The 22,319-nt window shown below is 46.8% G+C and overlaps 1 protein-coding gene across 1 annotated transcript in view; it reads left to right on the forward strand.

Annotated features, from left to right (window-relative positions):
- The window catches only part of LOC138566368 (contactin-3-like), a 1,374,021-nt gene that overhangs the window by 921,116 nt on the left and 430,586 nt on the right, over window positions 1-22,319 (forward strand). The window contains exon 9 of the mRNA XM_069643533.1: window positions 10,309-10,445. Within this exon, the coding sequence (XP_069499634.1) occupies window positions 10,309-10,445 (137 nt within the window). The remainder of the gene's footprint in view (window positions 1-10,308; window positions 10,446-22,319) is intronic.

A 22,319-nucleotide genomic window follows, 5' to 3' on the forward strand; every position in this document is an offset into this window, starting at 1 on the left:
TTAGTGGCAATCGATGACCACTCCAGGTACCCATTGGTTGAAATCGTATCCTCCACAGCAGCAGAGGCAGTCATAACAGCCATGGAAAAAAAGGTTGCCACTCATGGCCTTCCACGGCGGATCCGGAGTGACAATGGACCACCATTCCAGGGTGATCAATTCAAGAAGTATCTAGCCGACCTCAACATTCACTATCATCACAGAATGCTGAGATGGCCACAGGCTAATGGAGACATGGAGAGGTTCATGTGAACCCTCAATAAAGTGCTGCGCCTCTCCCGTGTCAACTCAAGCCCCTGGAGAGTGGACTTATGCAGGTTCCTAAGAAACTACAGAGTGACACCCCACAGCACCACACGGATACCACCGGTGGACATCATGTATGGAACCATAATCAATTCATCCATCCCACACCATCCGAGCAGGGGTACGGACACCTATGACAGGGCAAAAACTCAACAAAGAAGGTGTAACGCTCACCTGATTCCCGTAGAGGTGCCGGTCTTGACTGGGCGTATACCGTATCTTCAAAGGTGATGTGTAACACACGGCTGGCTCTTTGGGCTGGACCTCTGTGCACTGTATGTCTGACTCGAAGGGTAAGATGTCTGCAGATAGAAAATATGGGATTAAGGAACTGGGTTATTGAATGTCTCTCTCTTCTTCCCTTTCTCTTCTCCTGTAGAACCCCAAAGGTTAACGCTCTCACCTTAGGTAAGTGAACGCTGTGCTCTCCATCTGCCTCGGGGCAGGGTGCTGTAACCAGTTTCTTCACTGGATAAGGGGAGCAGGCCTCTTGACTTCAGAGGACTGCTGTCCGTCGTTTACTGCACGAACAGTAAGTTTCGAGTAATTCTAATGTCTTTAAAGTCTTTAGTAATGATGTCTCTTGTTTTGCAGGGTTCCGGCGATGGCGGATGACGGGCTGAAGTGAGTTGAAGATGGAGCCCGTGTGATGAATAGAAGCGCCTGGAAGCACGTAAGTAAGCGCTTGTTGCCTGCTTCACGATGCGCTCTAACTGTCTTTTTATTTTGCAGGTACAAGTTCGGAGCGGCTGCAGGGTGCCGGAATACCCACTGGGTTAGATGTGGAAAGGAGTAATGGCACGTGAGTATTAAAGTTCCCCAATGTCTTTAAACGCACCTTGTTTTGTCTTTCAGATGCGGGATGCAGCGCCGAAGGCCTCCGGAGCGTGCGAAGAGTTGGTAAGCTTTTTTCTTTCAGATGCCGGAATGCAGCGCGAGGCGTTGGTGACAGCCGATGGACCAGGTAAGTGAAGAGCTGTCACTGAAGACCGTAAAGCTAACCTGTTCTTTCTTGTCTTTATAGGTGTTGCTGAAGACTGGATTCAGGATGGTAAGCCTTTTTCCTTAGGCCCAGGATCAGATGCAGAAGACACGATGAGCGTTCTGCTGCAGAGGATGCAGAATAACGCAAAGCAAGATTCATCCATCGGGTGTGGTTTAAATAGCCTCCTGTAGTGCTTAGGTGTCTCCTTCCACAGCCACGCCTAGGTAAGAAAAGAGTTCCTGCTTTCCAGAAGAGTTCCAGTGTTCTGAATCTAGGGAGTGGCTCCTGCCCCACCCAACAGGAAAAGTAGTTCCAAACAGAAGAGGATCAGAGGCTCAACTGGCAGGCAAGTAAGCAGCATGGTCTGCTGCAGGTAAGTCCACCCAAGCATTATGAGCCCGGCGCTTCCAGCGCTGGGACTGGGCATATTTATGAGCCTGGTGCCACTGGCGCCAGGACTGGGTCCAAAAGGTCCCAATTGGGACTGGTTGGCACTCGGAACCTGGGTTATGGATCTGCTTCCAAGGGAGTTGGGAAAACCCTGACCTTTTGGAAGCAGAGATCATGACAGAAGGACAGTGGCGAACAAACACATGAGCACTAAGAGACACGCCAATAGGTCAAATCACAGAGTCGGTGATCAGGTAATAATGGTGAGGAACCCATCCAAGTCAAAGCTGGACACCCAATACGACTCCGTCCCTTGGACCATAACACAAAGTCGAGGGAACATGATAACAGCAACAAGGGGACAAAGACAGGTCACAAGAAATGCATCATGGTTCAAGACAGTAACGAGTGATCGGTGGATGGATGGAGAGGAGCAACCAGCGGTGGAGGAAGATCCACAAATTGAGGAGGAGCATCACCATCAGGTAGGAGGAGCGACCATGGACGGTGAAATGGAAGAGCTGCCGAGCGAACCAGATGCGGCAGAGATGAACAATGAAGGTGAGCCACCCAATGGGAGTCAAGGGATAGCCCCCAGGGGTGGACGGTATGCTCTGAGAATTGCGCCTAGACCACCTGAAAGACTCAAAGACTATGAGTGGTAATAGCCCAGCCCACGAGGCATCATAAAGCACAGTTTGGAACATTGTTTAATAGATAGTATGTTTGTTAATGTTTTGTTGGGAAAAAAGGAGGAATGTTGTGTACGCCTTACGTCCCGCTAGCAGTGACTTAAGGCACCATTAAATAAATGCCCCGCTACGTGTGGGCAGTTACGGGCGCATTACGCACCAGAGTGTCCGCGTCTCTCATTGCTCCTGCCGGAGCTGCGCAGCGAGGCCCTGGCGCCCAGGGCCCCAGAAATCCTACGGCCAGCCGACGCATCGGCTGAGGCCTGGGATACAACATTCCCCTCAGGAAGAAGACAGCTTAAGTATTGAAAGGGGGTGGGGAGACACACAGCATCACCTTGGCCCACAGACCACAGCAGGCCAGACCTTGTGTGCCTAGCCTACCCCTTTTTTCCATCCTCTACCAACCGTGACAGACCCGGCTGCCCCCTCCACTGTTTTTCCTTCTTCTGTGGCCCTCACGGCCGGCTGCTCCCCTGTCCCCACCCGTCCCACATTCCGGTGCACTTCCACTGAAGCCTGATAGATGTCCTCACAAAGGGTACTCTGGAGACAGGCTGCAGTCAGTTATCGTAACACTGAACCGCCAAAGCATGCTGCGTGCCTTTCAGCACAATCGGTGTGCTCGTCCATACAGGGAGACGAGAGCATATTAAAATAACTTTTAGAAAGGGTGTATAATCGGCCACTTTGTTATAAAAAATACCATTAGAAATAAGGTCCTTCCTTGCATGGGAGAGTCGTGGCATGGGAGGGAAGGCGGCAGGTTAGGATGACTGGTCTCAAAGTAAGCATTTTTCGTTTTGCACCCAGGCTGTCATTAACAGCAAGTCCTTGCTGATTTTATGGGTTGCAAAAAACTACAGTTCCATGATTTGCCGATAGATGTCGTCACTAAAGAATTTAGTGTACCAACGGCATCAATGACTCTGAAACCAAACACCAGTCATGTACATAAGCAAATAAGTGCAAGTTGGCTGCCTTCTGCATTTTAGCATTGCACGAGAGCTTGGATATAAAGGGGAGGCGAGAAACAAAACATGCAAAGAACCCACTTATTTATGAAAGGTCTTTTAAAAAAATAAAACAAAAAATATTCCTTTAATTAAGTGGTTACCAGGGCAGAAGCATATTGTAGATACTTAAAGGTGTCCAGAGGAGTGGCATTGGGGCGGGTCCGACTGTCCGACCTTACAGCACAACTTTTATTTTAATTTGCTGTCAACGTTGAACTTGAACTGCCCTTAACAAACGTGTCAATGTGTGCTTTATCTGTTGGTGTGTGTGCCTTTTATCAAGGCGGCAGTAATACTGCCTGCAGAAAGAGGTCCTCACAAACGAATATAACTGTGATCAGCAAAGGAAAGGTGAAACTCATCAATATAGTTCTGAGGCTGAAATCTAATGTTTGCTCAATGAATAAAATTAAACAAATGCGTGCTAATAATACACTAATTCCCGTGATGTGAACATGCATTATGTAGCTTCTGCTAATGAAAAGAAATACCAATACTAAATGTATGCACATGATTTTACTTTAGTGAAGTTAGGAACTAAAGTATAGAAACAGCAGATAATAATAATAATAATAATAATAATAATAATAATAATAATAATAATAATAATAATAAAATGTACTATTAGTATTATTATAATATTAGTACTGTTGCTATCATTATTTCTAATATGATCATTTTTTAGGAAACATTGCATGCAGAATAAACACTGCGTTCAAGAAATGTAATGACTGTTGGTGCTAATGTTCACTCCAATACTCAGTGCATTTATTCCCTTGGAAGGGTGGGAGAGATGTTGCTGCATGCATGATGCACTCACATCTCTGCAGCCAACACTCAATCCAGTGAGCTGTCGTCCTACTGTGCTATACAAATCAATTTCAGTGCAAAAAAAGGTACAATGTGTGCTATTTATTTTAAGTGGCTGCAGTTTCTAAGTGTATTTGCCTGAAAGCGAATATCCAAACTGTAACCGATGGTCTGGCGAATACTTTTTTAAGACAAACTTTTTTACAGCTGAATATATCATTTCGATTTGCATTTATTTGCTTATTGGCCTCCCACACTTTGCACTGATATTTCTTCTGTTGATTGGTCAGAGTTGTAATAGATAGACCCATCTGGTGAAGGCTGTGGTGCCTCAGGACACACCCGTCTTGCTGAGGGAACAATTTACTTCAATGACTTTTGCCTTCGATAGATAGCGTGAACGAGGTCCTTTGGACCCAAACATACCATCCAATCATGTTGAAAATAAGTGCCAATTATGTCAGTTTGAATGTCACCTAATAGAAATGCATCGAGATTGATTGGAAATTAATTTTCAAAACACTCACGTCCCTGACATCACTATCAAACGTGTAAAGGAACAAGACCGCATGTAAGGGACTAAAAATTGCATTTTTAAAATAAATCTGTCAAATAATGAGTGGTTCTCCATTGTGGATGAAAATCCATTGATGTTCTTGCCACCTCAGGGTCTTAGTCTGGTGGTGGATAACTCAGAATATCAAATTGGTAGTCTAGCTACAATACAAAGGAAAGGAGAGCTCACATTCTACCATAGTCAAATGTTCGGGCTCTCTCAAAAGAAGCATTATCAGTAAAAAAACAACTTCATTTTTTCATAATAACATTGCACAGAAAAGAAAGAATTGGACCCTACGTGGACTCCTTATGCCAAGTAAAGTTAATTTGTTGATTCCTGTTCTCACTCCATTTTATAATGGTATGCTTGCTTGATGCTTTAATAGGTAACTATAGTATGGTCACAAACATTATTGTCCAACCTGAAAACCAATGGTGTTAATATGTAAACCCTGTAGTATTCCCTGATGTGAACACCCCTAATGGCTTCAGAGAAAATTAAGAGGATTGCATTGTTGCAAAATATATTCCAAGAATGTTTTTGTCTTTTTTAATCCTGTGCACCCAATGCAAGTTCACAATGTCTATGGGCCTCATTACACGGTAGGCGGAGAACCATGGCGCTATTAGCGCCATGGTTCATGCCGGTAAAATACTGCCACTGCCTTGGTGGAAAGGGGAATTACCGCCCCATTCCAAGGTTGGCGGGGCGGTAATTCCCCCTTCCACCATTGCCCTTCCCCATTCCCATATTTGACCCATAGGGCTCTATGGGAATGGGGAAGGCGCTAATTACAGTACCGCAAATTGCGGTACCGTAATTAGCTCCACTGGTCCCTTTGCGGGTTGGTTTTTAACGCCTGCAAAAAGCAAGCGTTAAATTCCCCAACCCGTAAAGGGACCTCGTAGTAAGGCGGTAAGGATTTACCGGTACCAGTAAAATACCGGTACTGGTAAACCCTTATCGCCTACCGTGTAAGGAGGCCCTATGTTTTTATAACAACCTCTTTTGGTTATGTTCAATTGGTTGACATTCTCATCAACCAAAGTCGACCGTATGTATTCTCGGGGGGTGGGGGGGGAGAAGGGGTCCTATCTACAAAAGATATTCAGATTTGATTGTATACATGTGAAGATTTCTTTGTATGTATATTGTTGGGTGTTCTGACCCATGTTTGGCCTATTATGCTACAACATTTGGTGCTGTGGGCTTAGGAAATCCAAGATGGCCGAAAAAGCCCACATGTGCGCCAGAATCTATGAAAACCGCGCAGTTTGTGCGCACACCAAAATGGTCGCCTGACTTGCCACCCCCCGGTGTGGGTGTGCTGGGTCAGAAGAGCCATGAGTGAAATGGGGTGCCAAAGAGAAAAACAGCAGTGCCTGTTCGCTAGAAAGCACTTTAAAAATCACCCTTTGTTTCTCTGAAGGCAAGCTCAGAATGCCCATTTCAAACATTGCAGAATATCCAACAATCTCACTGAACACCAGCAGACATTTGACAGAATAAAGTCTTGTGGGCATACAAAATCTGGAAAGAGGATGAGCCTAAAATAATGTTCATAGCAAAACTGGCTGAGCTGTGGATTTCAGCAGTTTAAGTAAATTTGGACTGAAAGACACTAAAAATCTAAATGTTTAAAAGAAATAATTGACCTACTTTTGAGTGTCACAAAGGTTGCAATTGTTTAAATATCATAGTTTTAAACTTAGAATCAGCATTCTAGCTGCATGCGTAAAAACTGGAAGTTTGATTTGGACAGGAAAACTGGCAGCCAAAGAGACATTTAGCTGAGGCCTGGCTTAAAAAGAGAGGGAATTTTGCCCACCAGCTACCCCCGACAGGAGTTGAGACTTGCACAACAGCTGTGTTCCCAGGCCTAGCTGCCTTTTGCTGTTCCCACCAAAAGGGATATGACACTTCTCTGATTGAACTACCTGGGCTCTGCAGGAAATTGAACAAAGCCCTGTCCTGACTCAGGCAAATGTTTTATTGGGGGGGGGGGGTCGTAAAAGTGGCTTCCTCCTGGAAGGAAAGAGGAGGAGCACTGCCTGTGAGAGCAAGCTGGCTTGGCAGAACTGGAAAAACCAGAAATTCAACCTTGTGCTGGGGGGAAACCACACCCCTTTGGGGCCAGAACATAAATCTAAAAAGATGGATCATTCATAGCGCAGACTTGTGAAAATTTTATAAGTGATATCATTATTCTTGTGATTTTTCTGTGCACATTTGAAGACGTGTTAGGACCCGGTGGTATGTTCAGGGGGGTTTTTAGCGGAAAAGAGGATATTACTCTAAATGTATGTATGTTAAAAATCTGACACTCCACCACCTAATGCCCACATGCTTTGCGAACATTTGTGTAAATGCGGGGACAAATCCAATATTGGTAACCAAAGTGAAATATGTTGCCATTTTTGAACCCAAGCTCCTAGAAACGACAGAATTGGAACAGGGGCTATCATCAGTAAATGCATGATGTGTGTATGCAATGCCAAACAACTGTCTATCGGGGAAGTATGTATTTGGATCAGATATAGATTGTGTGTAAAGTTGACAGGGGTGGGTTCTCTGTATCATAAACAGACCTCATCATGATGACACTTCATTTCATTCCCCCAATCAAGGGGAAGAGGAGGAAGTGGCCAATGACAAGTAGCCTCTCCACCCACTTTCAAAACACATAAAAGCAGACAGTCAGGACAGATAGAGAGATTGTATTCCATCTGCTGCGGGACGCTCTGCCGGGAAAATCCATACTTTACCTCCATCAACTTCCAGAGAGCCAACACAGAGACTTCAATCTATCCACCTTCAGAGACCAAGACTTTACTTCAGAATTTGTAGCAGAGAGGTCAACTACAAGCTAAATCCCTCTTTTGCAGGCCTCAAATCATTGCAACTATTCACAGCCAGGCGAGCTGTTTGAATACTTTGCAAGAACTCTTGCCATTTGCCAGAAAGCAGTGTTGTATCCAGAGAGAGACCAGCTGAACCGGAGACTGCTGTATCCGGACCCACAGACCTGATCAGAACCAGAGACCCAGACTAGACCAGCAGAGTAGAGCTGACCCAGACGCTGTGTGCAGAGACCGTCCGTGGCGAGTGAAGAAAACCGGCTGACCAGATCGTGACGAGGCCCAGTCCTTCTAAAAATTAGGAGTGAGTATCCGCCAAAACTGTGCAGAACCCAATCTCTTAGTTAAAATAATCTAATGCAAGCTATTTTAACTTGAGTAGAACTGTCTCCTAGAGATCCTGTCATCTGTCATTCTTAAGCTGCGAGCTGTCATATGTAATTCCAAAGTGGCACGCTATCACTTGTCATTTTGAGTTGTTTTAAATCCGAAAATCTACCTTTACTAAATCGTTCATAACTCCGGAACCGTTTGGGTTAGGAACGAAATTTAACTTTCCTCTGGAAGCTGAGAGCCTAGGCTGTCCTTGTTGTCCCTCTGTAATCGTGCCCGGCGCCCTCGCGAATTTTACCGCGATTTGCGATTTGGTTAAAAATCCAGCCACGTGTAACCATCAGCAGTCATCTCTTTCCTTGCTAAACATTTGTTTGCCTCTTAAGAACCATTCTAGATCCTTGCCAAAGTGAGCCTGAACTCATCCCAAGTATATTTCACTCACCCTGAATCTCCTAAAGTGAATTAAAACCATTTTCAGCATATTCCTCACTTCATTGCCAGCACATATAAAAGCATTTTGGGCCTGTGTTTCAAACTTCTGTAGTCTAAGCTTGCTGGGGTGAACTGAATTACATTTGATTGCATTTCTGAGAACTGTGTGCTTACCTTCCATTTCCTTGCATTGCATAAAGGGGGGGAGTGGATTGCCAGAGAAAAGTGATTACATTGTTTGGTTGAAATCATATCAAGTTATTTTCTGTACTGCATTTCATTCCACATTGCATCCATTTGAAACCATAAAAGTATTGTTGCTATCTTATCCATACTATAACCACTCATCATTGATTATAAATAAGTGTGCTAGTGCCAGACTATCCATTATTGATTACTGCTCAGATTAAGTGTGATATTCAATTATAAATTTATTATAAAGTGTGATATATATATATATATATATATATATATATATATATATATATATTGTTTAAATTCTCAAATAAACCTTTTAACTTGCAAAACAGAACTACTTCTTGGCTCAGTGGGGGCGGGGGATTCCAAGAGAGGGGTGTTATATAGGGGTAGTCATCCAGAACTCATGAACTGGACATAAACATATATCAATAAGGGTCTCCATTCAGTATCCCAGACTAGGCATTGACTTAGATGTAGTGCTGGATTGAATCCTCTTACAATATGTCACCATTGGGGAGCTAAGGTTGTGTTTCTTTTCTGTGGAAAAGCTGTATATATTATGTGAATTATTATGGGTGACTTCCACAGCATTGAACGTTAGTGGACCGTCTTAAATCTTTTGATGTATTAATTTGAAATAAAACAGAACATTCCGATTATAAACATCCTGTTTCTTGTCATGATGGCGGTATTCCATCTGAGATATTTTGCCTTACCTTGCCTTACCTTAAAAATAATCAAACCTTAGATGTATTCCATACACAGTCATTAGACTGCTTTCTTTGTTAGCTTGCACATTTTGTTTGTCTTTAAACAGAATGGTTGTTGGTGATCATTTCCAGTATCTATTTGATTTCCTATTTTCATACTAAGGGGCAGATATTATTCAGTACATATTTAAAAGTTTAGCTAAAATGGGAGCCTGGGAATAGAATCATGCCAGCAGATACTGTGCCTGTTCTTAATTCTCCAGTATACCCTTAGGGCATAATGTTGTCAAGGCCCTATCTACACGTTGGTGGAAAGAACAGGCGTCCTTCTAGGTCAAGGAGGATCATTTAATAATCCCCTATTTTAGGGACATGGAGACAATGCTAAGAAGGTAGTTGGTGTCATGTCACTGATATTAGAGCAAATATGGAACATAAGCCTAGTGCTTTAGTAATCTGGAAGACGTGCCCAGCCAAGAGAATTGCTTCCCCTAACAGATACCTTAAGTGGAATCCTCATCAGAGATGTGGACCTACAGTATGGGTTCCAAAATGCAAGCAACACGGTTCTACCTGGGTTTGAAATATGAGGTGCTCGCTTGTTGCAGATAATATCTGTGTGTATCAGCCATAGGGTGTCCCTGAGGTCGGCATTGCTGATGAGGTATTGAACTGCTAACGCAGCATGCATTAGAAAACTGTTCATCTCCAAAGCACATATTCTATAGTAGGATGCGGATTTCCTGCTCTGAACTCACATTGATTTGCATTAAATGTACTTTGACTTACCTCCCATCTACAGTACGTCTGAGAAAACGTCTTCGTGTGAAAGTCGTGTTTGCTTAATGAACGCTTCTCATAGTTGCACCTAGTTACTGATATAGAGTTGCCTGTTACAAACGTGTACTTGGATTTTTTGCCGCTTAATTGTTAATTATTATGTTTCCTACCAACCCTATTTCGTATTGGAAGTAGCACTGTTTAATACATGCTTGATATCTTGTTTTATGCAGCAAAACCCCACTGGCTGCAAACCATAAAAAATGTGGAAGCTTCAATAGATGGACGTCTCATCTGGGAATGCAGAGCCAGTGGCAAACCCAAGCCATCCTACCGATGGCTGAAAAACGGAGATACCCTTAAAGCAGAGGTAGGTTCACATTGTTAATGCAGATTAATATCCCAGTGCATGCACGAAATGTGCATGTGCCAATGCGTAAAAAGACTTGCATGTACCAAATACATCTGAATATACAAAACTGGGTTTCTCTGATGGTGCTGTTACAGATCAGCATAAGTGATACAGCCTCACTCAAATCGACCAACAGACACCCTCTAGTAGATAAGCAACACTATGGGCTGGCCTCAGGCATTGACTGTTTAGATTGGGATAGTGCCACATTGCATAGCATGTATGCCCTGTTTCTTGTTATTTTCCCCATTAACCCAATATGTTAAGTGGATCATGCAGATCGTTTTTAGTGGGAAGTCCTATGCAGTGTAATGGCAGCATAACATTGAAGCGTTAGTTCCATTAAACATTCCACTACATAACACATCACATAGTAGGTCATTCAACACAAAAGGTAAAATGCAAATCAACTGTGCCAATGGCCATAAAGGAAATGACTGACAACAATTACTTACAATTCATTGTAAACCGCATAATTTGGTACTGAAGATAGAAGGCCAGATTGTGTTTGAAGTACAACATTTCCTTCACTCTTAAGGAGGACATTCTTCCAAAACCCCATATGCTGGCCCCATGTAATGTTACGGCTTTTGGTTTAGTGTTATATATCCTTACTTTCATAGAGATGGGTTGGGCGTTATATGAATTGGAAAATCCTGTTATAGTCCTTATTGCCTGTGTCATCTTGGGTACCTACTTTGTCAGACAGGCTTCCCCAGTAAAAGTTTTATTGAAGGTAAATCCTAGATAATCCTAAAATTCTGTTAACAGAAGAGAATTACCATTAACATCGAAATACTGCTTCTTTTTTTTGGGTAGTTTGCCTGTTGGAAAGCATACTAGGACAGCTGATTTTAAAACATTAATTTGCAGATCTAGGACTTTCATGAACTCAAAATAAACATCGAGGAGTTGCAGCAATGTATGAGGTGTCCTAGCCAATAAAACAGTGTCATCTGCATACATGGGGACTCGGATAAAGCTAGGGCCAAAATGAGGAATATCAACATTAGCCCTCAGTAAGGTATTTGTTTAACCATTTGTACACAATGAAAGCAATGAGATCGAAAATCCGCCGTACTCCAGACTCCACTGGTAACCAAGATGTACTGTGCGCAATGGTGCCAGAGCAAACACACACCATATTATCAGTATATGGGCCTGGAAATATGTTTATCAACTCCTGCAGGTATTGCATGGATCTGAGACATCGCCAAAGTTTACTCCTATTAACTTTATTTATCCAAGGCAGTGCTCAAATTCATGAATGCCATGTACATAGGTCCTCAAATCATGCAGATGGAATGTGCTACTATTAGATCAATATTCAGCGCTTCTTCATTGGCTCCTAGGGACTCTCAGGAACCCATCTGGTTATCTACCAGTTTGTGCTGACTTTCCACCCAGTCCTGTCCGCCGCCTTCGATTTTTTTTATCATGCTTTGTTGGTGGACAGACTAGTCAAGGTGGGCAAATATTCCTTGTCGACTGCCTGCTGGTTTAAATCATTTCTCAGCCCAAGAACTGCGAATGTGGTAAAAGACAATGCTCAATCGCAGACTGACTCTCCTACTTGTGGTGTTCCAGTTATTTTTTAATGTATATTCTAGGACACTATGCAACCTTTTATCCTCTCAGGGGGTACCGTTCGACAATTACGTGGACGATACCCAGATTGTGATTGAGTTGTCTGGTCTATATCACAAGGATATAGAGAGGGTCAATGACATGTTTAAGGCCATTGATTCTTGGATAGCGATACCTTCTCTGGCCTTAAATAATGTAAAAAGGGAGCTTCTTATCTTTGGTACTTAACAAAAGCTGAAAAACATGACATTCGCTATAAAGGTTTTGTGATTGCAGGTAATTTTATCAAAGTGTCTTATTTTGTTAAAACCTTGGGAGTCTTCTTTGATTTGCACATATCTTTTAAGGGACATGCCTCTCATCTCAAATCTTCTTGCTCCTTCTACGTTCGTTTGTTATGAGAGATCCACCCTTACCTATCTGAGGCAAACAAAGCCTTGATCACTGCTGCCATTATAAATACAAAATGAGATTATTGTAATAGCCTGCTTGTTTGTGCCTCCCAAACCAACATAAGGAATCTGCAGCTGATACAAAATGGAGCAGTGCATGCTTCATGTGGATTGAATCATCGATCACATGTTGCTGAGGCCCTCAGAAAATTGCACTGGCTTCCAGTTCATCATAGAATCACGTTTAAGGGCTCAAAGATGAAGCCCAAGCATACCTTTTTCAGCTTGTGTCTAGCAAACCTCCTTTCGGTAAACCTACGTTTCTACAAGAATACCATGCTTTTTCAACCTCGAGTTACTCTTAAAAAGATTGGTGGTGCAAGTTCCAATGCGTGGGCTCCTGTGCTCTGGAATGCATTCCCTCCAGTTCTTAGAGGTGTGCTACAACTGACCAATTTAAGAAATATCTAAAAACACTTTTATTTGATGAAGGTATAGGTTAATTTAACTCTCTGCTCTGCTGTTTGATCTAAGTGCACCGGCTCCAGAATTTGTTTTTATTGTTTGTTGTTTTGTTTTTGTGAGCACCCTGAAACTCTTGGGCGACTGTGCACTAAATAACAATTTTATAGATAGATAGTTGCCCATTCAGAGGCCTGCTCTATGAGGCTCAGCTTGTTCGGAGTCCTTTTGTTCCCCCTTCAATGGCAACAGGCCATCACAGATCAGCAATGGATGGCTCACTTCCCAGGGCATGGCCGTAGTCCCTCACACCAGTATATTGATCCTCAGCAATACATTGGGGTTCATAGTCAAAACAGGCCCCCCAAGGGTGTGGGAGGTGGGCAGATTATCTTTCTCTTTACATTCTCTGCTTCTCCTCAGTGTCTCAGTGTACTGGGGCTGACTCTCTGATCAATGTGTGGGCCAGTCCCACATGTGGAGGGCTTACCCCTCTACACTGCCTGGAGTTTCAGGAGAGCCTCCTTAGTGCCCGGATCACCTCCGCTGCTGAGCACACTCGTCCTCTGCACCTCGCTACAGGCACTGATCTAGGGGACCTTATAGGTACAGGCCAGTCATCTTTACCCGGCAGCGCCGCTGTGGGTGTCATGGCACTACCGTGCTGCTGTGGGCACTGATGTTGGGCCCACTCATGCATTTGTGTGGTTAGGTGCATTATTATTCCTGAATTATTAAACAGCCCGGCTTGAAAGGATGGTTATTGAAGGATATTTCCTGTCCTGCCAGGGAGCTCTTTCAAGACGCGGCCATCTTGCTGCTTGTGCAAGAGCACCTCTATGGCAAGGTTGTTTCATAGGAACACACACACACACACAATTGATCAGCCTACAACTGAACTTCTTTTCCCTGGAAAAGGCCAGTGATAGGTAGAATGAGCTATCAACCTTAAGGCTCTGGAAGGGCAGTGCTTCATGTTTGTCTGTTGCACCTACCATGGACCAGCTCCCTAGTAACCACGATAGACCAGTCACAGAGCTTTAAATATGATCCCTGTATCCATAGAAAGTGAAAGCAAGGACCGCGGGCTGACGTGATATGAGCTATGGATTTCACACTGATGGGCATCTTAGCGGCCTTATTTTGAATTAATTGCAACTGAAATACCAATCCGAGGTACAATAATTGATATGGTAGAGGATTGAGAACTTTGTCAATTCCAAATGGCAAAATAATTGTTCTTTTCCAAGACAATGATTCCTTTGCTTCTCCAGCATGGGGTCTGGCATGGATTCACATGCTCATGAATATTCCCCGTCCTCAGGCCGGGAACCCTCGGTATAGAAAAAAATCAGTATCAGTTTTGTTTCTGATCTGTCTTTCTCAGTAGTAACCAATCACTGGTCTCTGGGTCATACTGCCCCCAGCCAATGACTGCCCTCCTCCTGGCAGCCATCTTCAGATTTTTACCGCACATTCAAGTGTTGGGAGTCCTTGTGCATAGCTCTCAAGCTTTTGCTGCGTTTTCGCGCTTTTTTCACGAGATTTTCTCATTATTTTGGTTAAATAGAGCCTCAAGCTCCACCGTTTCTACTTCCGATCAACGGGGATCCGTTTAGGAGTTTCTACGCCCCTCAAGGGTGAAGATTTCATCGAGTTACGCTTTTGGAGGATTCCAGAAGTTCCAAGGCCTACCCCGGACATGGCCCATGAGAAAGGGAGCTCGACGCCCGGGAAGCTGTTCAGGACCTGCCCTGGATGTCAGCTTCAGAACATTTTCAAGGAGGACGAGCATTCGTTATGCCTCTACTATCTCCATGAGGACAAGTACGCACAAGGAAAAGGACTGCGCGTTTTGTGGGAACATGTCGGAGCAGACCATGAAGGATCGCCACCTCTGTCTCGCCAACTGGCTGGAAGGTAAGAGCCCGCCAGGCGAGAAGAAGAAGAAGAAGTCCGAGCGGTCTTCTAAGTCCTGTGAGGGTGCTCCAGTGATGGGGGCCCAACAAAAGGCTAAGCACCACGAGTACGCAGGCACCAGGAGCTCCAAACGGTCGGGCTCCTTGGCTGCCAGGCAGAGCGCATCCTCCCCGGCGCCATCGACCACGAGCCAACGCTCTGGCTCGAGTAAGAGGAAGTCCGAGAACCCGGCGAAGCTTCTGGAGAGGCCCCGGTCGATCTTGAAGATTCTGGCAGAGGGGGAGCGAGGCTCGGACCCTCCCCCCAAGGTGAAGGCCCCAGGCGTACAGAAGGTGACGCTGGCCTTAATTCACCCTGCTAAGACCTCGATTGAGGATGTCGCCGCGGCCCTGGCTCAGCCTGTGGAGGCTAAACCAGTGGAGGCGCCCTCAGGTACCAGAGTCTCTCTGCCACCGCAGGGAGAGTCGTCTTTCAGGCCCATCGAGAAGACCCCCACGAAGTCCTCGTTGGAAAGGGTGGGGGAGGGGTTGGTGGCCGTCGTGGATACTGACACGACCTCTGAAGAGGATCTCATCCAAGTCGTGGAGGAGGCCCAGCCCATCGGGAGGGATCCCGACGAGGGCGACGACGAGGGCGACGACGACGGTGACGCAGACGTGGCTCCTCAAGAGCCCTCGCTCCGGTTGTTTCCAGCGCTGCAGGACACCTCGGCGGCCATTTTGTCAGCCATCCAGTCCTTATGCTCGGAGATAAGGACTAGGTTGCCCCTTCCCCCGACGGAGGTGCCTGAGCCAGACCCGACGGGGGAACCGGAGCCAGGACCTTCGGAGAGCCCACCACTTAAGAGGAGGAGGACGCATCCTAGGCACCTCTCCCACCTCTGCGGCCTTCTCTGCCTTCCCCCCGGTCCACTACCCTCGGGGATGATACAGGCATGGACACGACTACGACGGGTACGGATGACGACGGAGTCGACGACGGGACGTGTCCCCCGTCGCCCCCTGCCCGGGCGTCCCCGCCCGACGAGATTGGATCCTTCCATGCAATGATTTCCAGGGCATCCGAGCTCTTCCAGCTCTGCCCCAAGGAAAAGACGAAGGAGGGGTTCCTTTACCAACGGCGCAAGGCTAAAAGGAAGATGGTCCTCGCCGTACCGCTTCTTGATGACATCTGGGATGAGGGGCTCGCCCTCCTCAAGAACCCTGCCATGGCTCCTGCAAAGAGGGACCGGTACGAGAAGAAGTACCGGGTCCCCGACGCTGCCCGCTTGTGCCTTAGGGCGCAACCTACCCCGGACTCGGTCATTTCGGCGGCGGCCAAGAAGAAAGCGGGGGGGCATCGGCCTCGACTTCAACCTCCCCTCCGGATGGTGAGGGTAGGAAGCTGGATGCGATGGGACGACGGGTTATCTCATCTGCAGCGTCGACCATCAAGGCGGCCAACGCCCTGGCCATCGTAGCCCGCTACGTCAGGGAGTTGTGGTTCAAGATCGCCCCTCTGTTGGACTTCCTTCCGGATGCCAAGAGGGCTGAGGCCCTGGAAATCTTGCAGGAAGGTGAGATTGCCTCGGACCACGCCATTACGGTGGCTACGGACATCGCCGACACCGGTTTCCGTCAGTTGGGCAACAGCGTTTGCCTGAGACGACGAGGATGGCTCAAGGCGACAGATTTCCGCCAGGACGTTCAGACCAAGGTTTTGGACTTGCCTTTCGATGGGAACAACCTTTTTGGCAAGGCGGTTGATGAATCCCTTCAGGCGATCAAGACGGAGACGGCCCGTGCACTGGGTGTGCTCCAACAGCGACGGCCGTCCTTTCGGAGCTCCGGAAGCAGGCAGGGTGCCTCCAAGGGAGCCGGCAGCAGCTCCTCTATGTACCGTCAAGCGGCAAGGTCTTCGTCGCAGGAGGCCTACAGGGGACGCGGCAGGTCAGGTGGATCCTGCCGTTGTCGCCAAGGTGGTCAAGGTGGTCAAACCCCATATGCTGGCCCCATGTAATGTTACGGCTTTTGGTTTAGTGTTATATATCCTTACTTTCATAGAGATGGGTTGGGCGTTATATGAATTGGAAAATCCTGTTATAGTCCTTATTGCCTGTGTCATCTTGGGTACCTACTTTGTCAGACAGGCTTCCCCAGTAAAAGTTTTATTGAAGGTAAATCCTAGATAATCCTAAAATTCTGTTAACAGAAGAGAATTACCATTAACATCGAAATACTGCTTCTTTTTTTTGGGTAGTTTGCCTGTTGGAAAGCATACTAGGACAGCTGATTTTAAAACATTAATTTGCAGATCTAGGACTTTCATGAACTCAAAATAAACATCGAGGAGTTGCAGCAATGTATGAGGTGTCCTAGCCAATAAAACAGTGTCATCTGCATACATGGGGACTCGGATAAAGCTAGGGCCAAAATGAGGAATATCAACATTAGCCCTCAGTAAGGTATTTGTTTAACCATTTGTACACAATGAAAGCAATGAGATCGAAAATCCGCCGTACTCCAGACTCCACTGGTAACCAAGATGTACTGTGCGCAATGGTGCCAGAGCAAACACACACCATATTATCAGTATAGAGGCCTGGAAATATGTTTATCAACTCCTGCAGGTATTGCATGGATCTGAGACATCGCCAAAGTTTACTCCTATTAACTTTATTTATCCAAGGCAGTGCTCAAATTCATGAATGCCATGTACATAGGTCCTCAAATCATGCAGATGGAATGTGCTACTATTAGATCAATATTCAGCGCTTCTTCATTGGCTCCTAGGGACTCTCAGGAACCCATCTGGTTATCTACCAGTTTGTGCTGACTTTCCACCCAGTCCTGTCCGCCGCCTTCGATTTTTTTTATCATGCTTTGTTGGTGGACAGACTAGTCAAGGTGGGCAAATATTCCTTGTCGACTGCCTGCTGGTTTAAATCATTTCTCAGCCCAAGAACTGCGAATGTGGTAAAAGACAATGCTCAATCGCAGACTGACTCTCCTACTTGTGGTGTTCCAGTTATTTTTTAATGTATATTCTAGGACACTATGCAACCTTTTATCCTCTCAGGGGGTACCGTTCGACAATTACGTGGACGATACCCAGATTGTGATTGAGTTGTCTGGTCTATATCACAAGGATATAGAGAGGGTCAATGACATGTTTAAGGCCATTGATTCTTGGATAGCGATACCTTCTCTGGCCTTAAATAATGTAAAAAGGGAGCTTCTTATCTTTGGTACTTAACAAAAGCTGAAAAACATGACATTCGCTATAAAGGTTTTGTGATTGCAGGTAATTTTATCAAAGTGTCTTATTTTGTTAAAACCTTGGGAGTCTTCTTTGATTTGCACATATCTTTTAAGGGACATGCCTCTCATCTCAAATCTTCTTGCTCCTTCTACGTTCGTTTGTTATGAGAGATCCACCCTTACCTATCTGAGGCAAACAAAGCCTTGATCACTGCTGCCATTATAAATACAAAATGAGATTATTGTAATAGCCTGCTTGTTTGTGCCTCCCAAACCAACATAAGGAATCTGCAGCTGATACAAAATGGAGCAGTGCATGCTTCATGTGGATTGAATCATCGATCACATGTTGCTGAGGCCCTCAGAAAATTGCACTGGCTTCCAGTTCATCATAGAATCACGTTTAAGGGCTCAAAGATGAAGCCCAAGCATACCTTTTTCAGCTTGTGTCTAGCAAACCTCCTTTCGGTAAACCTACGTTTCTACAAGAATACCATGCTTTTTCAACCTCGAGTTACTCTTAAAAAGATTGGTGGTGCAAGTTCCAATGCGTGGGCTCCTGTGCTCTGGAATGCATTCCCTCCAGTTCTTAGAGGTGTGCTACAACTGACCAATTTAAGAAATATCTAAAAACACTTTTATTTGATGAAGGTATAGGTTAATTTAACTCTCTGCTCTGCTGTTTGATCTAAGTGCACCGGCTCCAGAATTTGTTTTTATTGTTTGTTGTTTTGTTTTTGTGAGCACCCTGAAACTCTTGGGCGACTGTGCACTAAATAACAATTTTATAGATAGATAGTTGCCCATTCAGAGGCCTGCTCTATGAGGCTCAGCTTGTTCGGAGTCCTTTTGTTCCCCCTTCAATGGCAACAGGCCATCACAGATCAGCAATGGATGGCTCACTTCCCAGGGCATGGCCGTAGTCCCTCACACCAGTATATTGATCCTCAGCAATACATTGGGGTTCATAGTCAAAACAGGCCCCCCAAGGGTGTGGGAGGTGGGCAGATTATCTTTCTCTTTACATTCTCTGCTTCTCCTCAGTGTCTCAGTGTACTGGGGCTGACTCTCTGATCAATGTGTGGGCCAGTCCCACATGTGGAGGGCTTACCCCTCTACACTGCCTGGAGTTTCAGGAGAGCCTCCTTAGTGCCCGGATCACCTCCGCTGCTGAGCACACTCGTCCTCTGCACCTCGCTACAGGCACTGATCTAGGGGACCTTATAGGTACAGGCCAGTCATCTTTACCCGGCAGCGCCGCTGTGGGTGTCATGGCACTACCGTGCTGCTGTGGGCACTGATGTTGGGCCCACTCATGCATTTGTGTGGTTAGGTGCATTATTATTCCTGAATTATTAAACAGCCCGGCTTGAAAGGATGGTTATTGAAGGATATTTCCTGTCCTGCCAGGGAGCTCTTTCAAGACGCGGCCATCTTGCTGCTTGTGCAAGAGCACCTCTATGGCAAGGTTGTTTCATAGGAACACACACACACACACAATTGATCAGCCTACAACTGAACTTCTTTTCCCTGGAAAAGGCCAGTGATAGGTAGAATGAGCTATCAACCTTAAGGCTCTGGAAGGGCAGTGCTTCATGTTTGTCTGTTGCACCTACCATGGACCAGCTCCCTAGTAACCACGATAGACCAGTCACAGAGCTTTAAATATGATCCCTGTATCCATAGAAAGTGAAAGCAAGGACCGCGGGCTGACGTGATATGAGCTATGGATTTCACACTGATGGGCATCTTAGCGGCCTTATTTTGAATTAATTGCAACTGAAATACCAATCCGAGGTACAATAATTGATATGGTAGAGGATTGAGAACTTTGTCAATTCCAAATGGCAAAATAATTGTTCTTTTCCAAGACAATGATTCCTTTGCTTCTCCAGCATGGGGTCTGGCATGGATTCACATGCTCATGAATATTCCCCGTCGTCAGGCCGGGAACCCTCGGTATAGAAAAAAATCAGTATCAGTTTTGTTTCTGATCTGTCTTTCTCAGTAGTAACCAATCACTGGTCTCTGGGTCATACTGCCCCCAGCCAATGACTGCCCTCCTCCTGGCAGCCATCTTCAGATTTTTACCGCACATTCAAGTGTTGGGAGTCCTTGTGCATAGCTCTCAAGCTTTTGCTGCGTTTTCGCGCTTTTTTCACGAGATTTTCTCATTATTTTGGTTAAATAGAGCCTCAAGCTCCACCGTTTCTACTTCCGATCAACGGGGATCCGTTTAGGAGTTTCTACGCCCCTCAAGGGTGAAGATTTCATCGAGTTACGCTTTTGGAGGATTCCAGAAGTTCCAAGGCCTACCCCGGACATGGCCCATGAGAAAGGGAGCTCGACGCCCGGGAAGCTGTTCAGGACCTGCCCTGGATGTCAGCTTCAGAACATTTTCAAGGAGGACGAGCATTCGTTATGCCTCTACTATCTCCATGAGGACAAGTACGCACAAGGAAAAGGACTGCGCGTTTTGTGGGAACATGTCGGAGCAGACCATGAAGGATCGCCACCTCTGTCTCGCCAACTGGCTGGAAGGTAAGAGCCCGCCAGGCGAGAAGAAGAAGAAGAAGTCCGAGCGGTCTTCTAAGTCCTGTGAGGGTGCTCCAGTGATGGGGGCCCAACAAAAGGCTAAGCACCACGAGTACGCAGGCACCAGGAGCTCCAAACGGTCGGGCTCCTTGGCTGCCAGGCAGAGCGCATCCTCCCCGGCGCCATCGACCACGAGCCAACGCTCTGGCTCGAGTAAGAGGAAGTCCGAGAACCCGGCGAAGCTTCTGGAGAGGCCCCGGTCGATCTTGAAGATTCTGGCAGAGGGGGAGCGAGGCTCGGACCCTCCCCCCAAGGTGAAGGCCCCAGGCGTACAGAAGGTGACGCTGGCCTTAATTCACCCTGCTAAGACCTCGATTGAGGATGTCGCCGCGGCCCTGGCTCAGCCTGTGGAGGCTAAACCAGTGGAGGCGCCCTCAGGTACCAGAGTCTCTCTGCCACCGCAGGGAGAGTCGTCTTTCAGGCCCATCGAGAAGACCCCCACGAAGTCCTCGTTGGAAAGGGTGGGGGAGGGGTTGGTGGCCGTCGTGGATACTGACACGACCTCTGAAGAGGATCTCATCCAAGTCGTGGAGGAGGCCCAGCCCATCGGGAGGGATCCCGACGAGGGCGACGACGAGGGCGACGACGACGGTGACGCAGACGTGGCTCCTCAAGAGCCCTCGCTCCGGTTGTTTCCAGCGCTGCAGGACACCTCGGCGGCCATTTTGTCAGCCATCCAGTCCTTATGCTCGGAGATAAGGACTAGGTTGCCCCTTCCCCCGACGGAGGTGCCTGAGCCAGACCCGACGGGGGAACCGGAGCCAGGACCTTCGGAGAGCCCACCACTTAAGAGGAGGAGGACGCATCCTAGGCACCTCTCCCACCTCTGCGGCCTTCTCTGCCTTCCCCCCGGTCCACTACCCTCGGGGATGATACAGGCATGGACACGACTACGACGGGTACGGATGACGACGGAGTCGACGACGGGACGTGTCCCCCGTCGCCCCCTGCCCGGGCGTCCCCGCCCGACGAGATTGGATCCTTCCATGCAATGATTTCCAGGGCATCCGAGCTCTTCCAGCTCTGCCCCAAGGAAAAGACGAAGGAGGGGTTCCTTTACCAACGGCGCAAGGCTAAAAGGAAGATGGTCCTCGCCGTACCGCTTCTTGATGACATCTGGGATGAGGGGCTCGCCCTCCTCAAGAACCCTGCCATGGCTCCTGCAAAGAGGGACCGGTACGAGAAGAAGTACCGGGTCCCCGACGCTGCCCGCTTGTGCCTTAGGGCGCAACCTACCCCGGACTCGGTCATTTCGGCGGCGGCCAAGAAGAAAGCGGGGGGGCATCGGCCTCGACTTCAACCTCCCCTCCGGATGGTGAGGGTAGGAAGCTGGATGCGATGGGACGACGGGTTATCTCATCTGCAGCGTCGACCATCAAGGCGGCCAACGCCCTGGCCATCGTAGCCCGCTACGTCAGGGAGTTGTGGTTCAAGATCGCCCCTCTGTTGGACTTCCTTCCGGATGCCAAGAGGGCTGAGGCCCTGGAAATCTTGCAGGAAGGTGAGATTGCCTCGGACCACGCCATTACGGTGGCTACGGACATCGCCGACACCGGTTTCCGTCAGTTGGGCAACAGCGTTTGCCTGAGACGACGAGGATGGCTCAAGGCGACAGATTTCCGCCAGGACGTTCAGAC

The sequence above is a fragment of the Ambystoma mexicanum genome, chromosome 2p (assembly GCF_040938575.1).
Source record: "Ambystoma mexicanum isolate Mex_15411 chromosome 2p, UKY_AmexF1_1, whole genome shotgun sequence".
Taxonomy (NCBI): Eukaryota; Metazoa; Chordata; class Amphibia; order Caudata; family Ambystomatidae; genus Ambystoma; species Ambystoma mexicanum.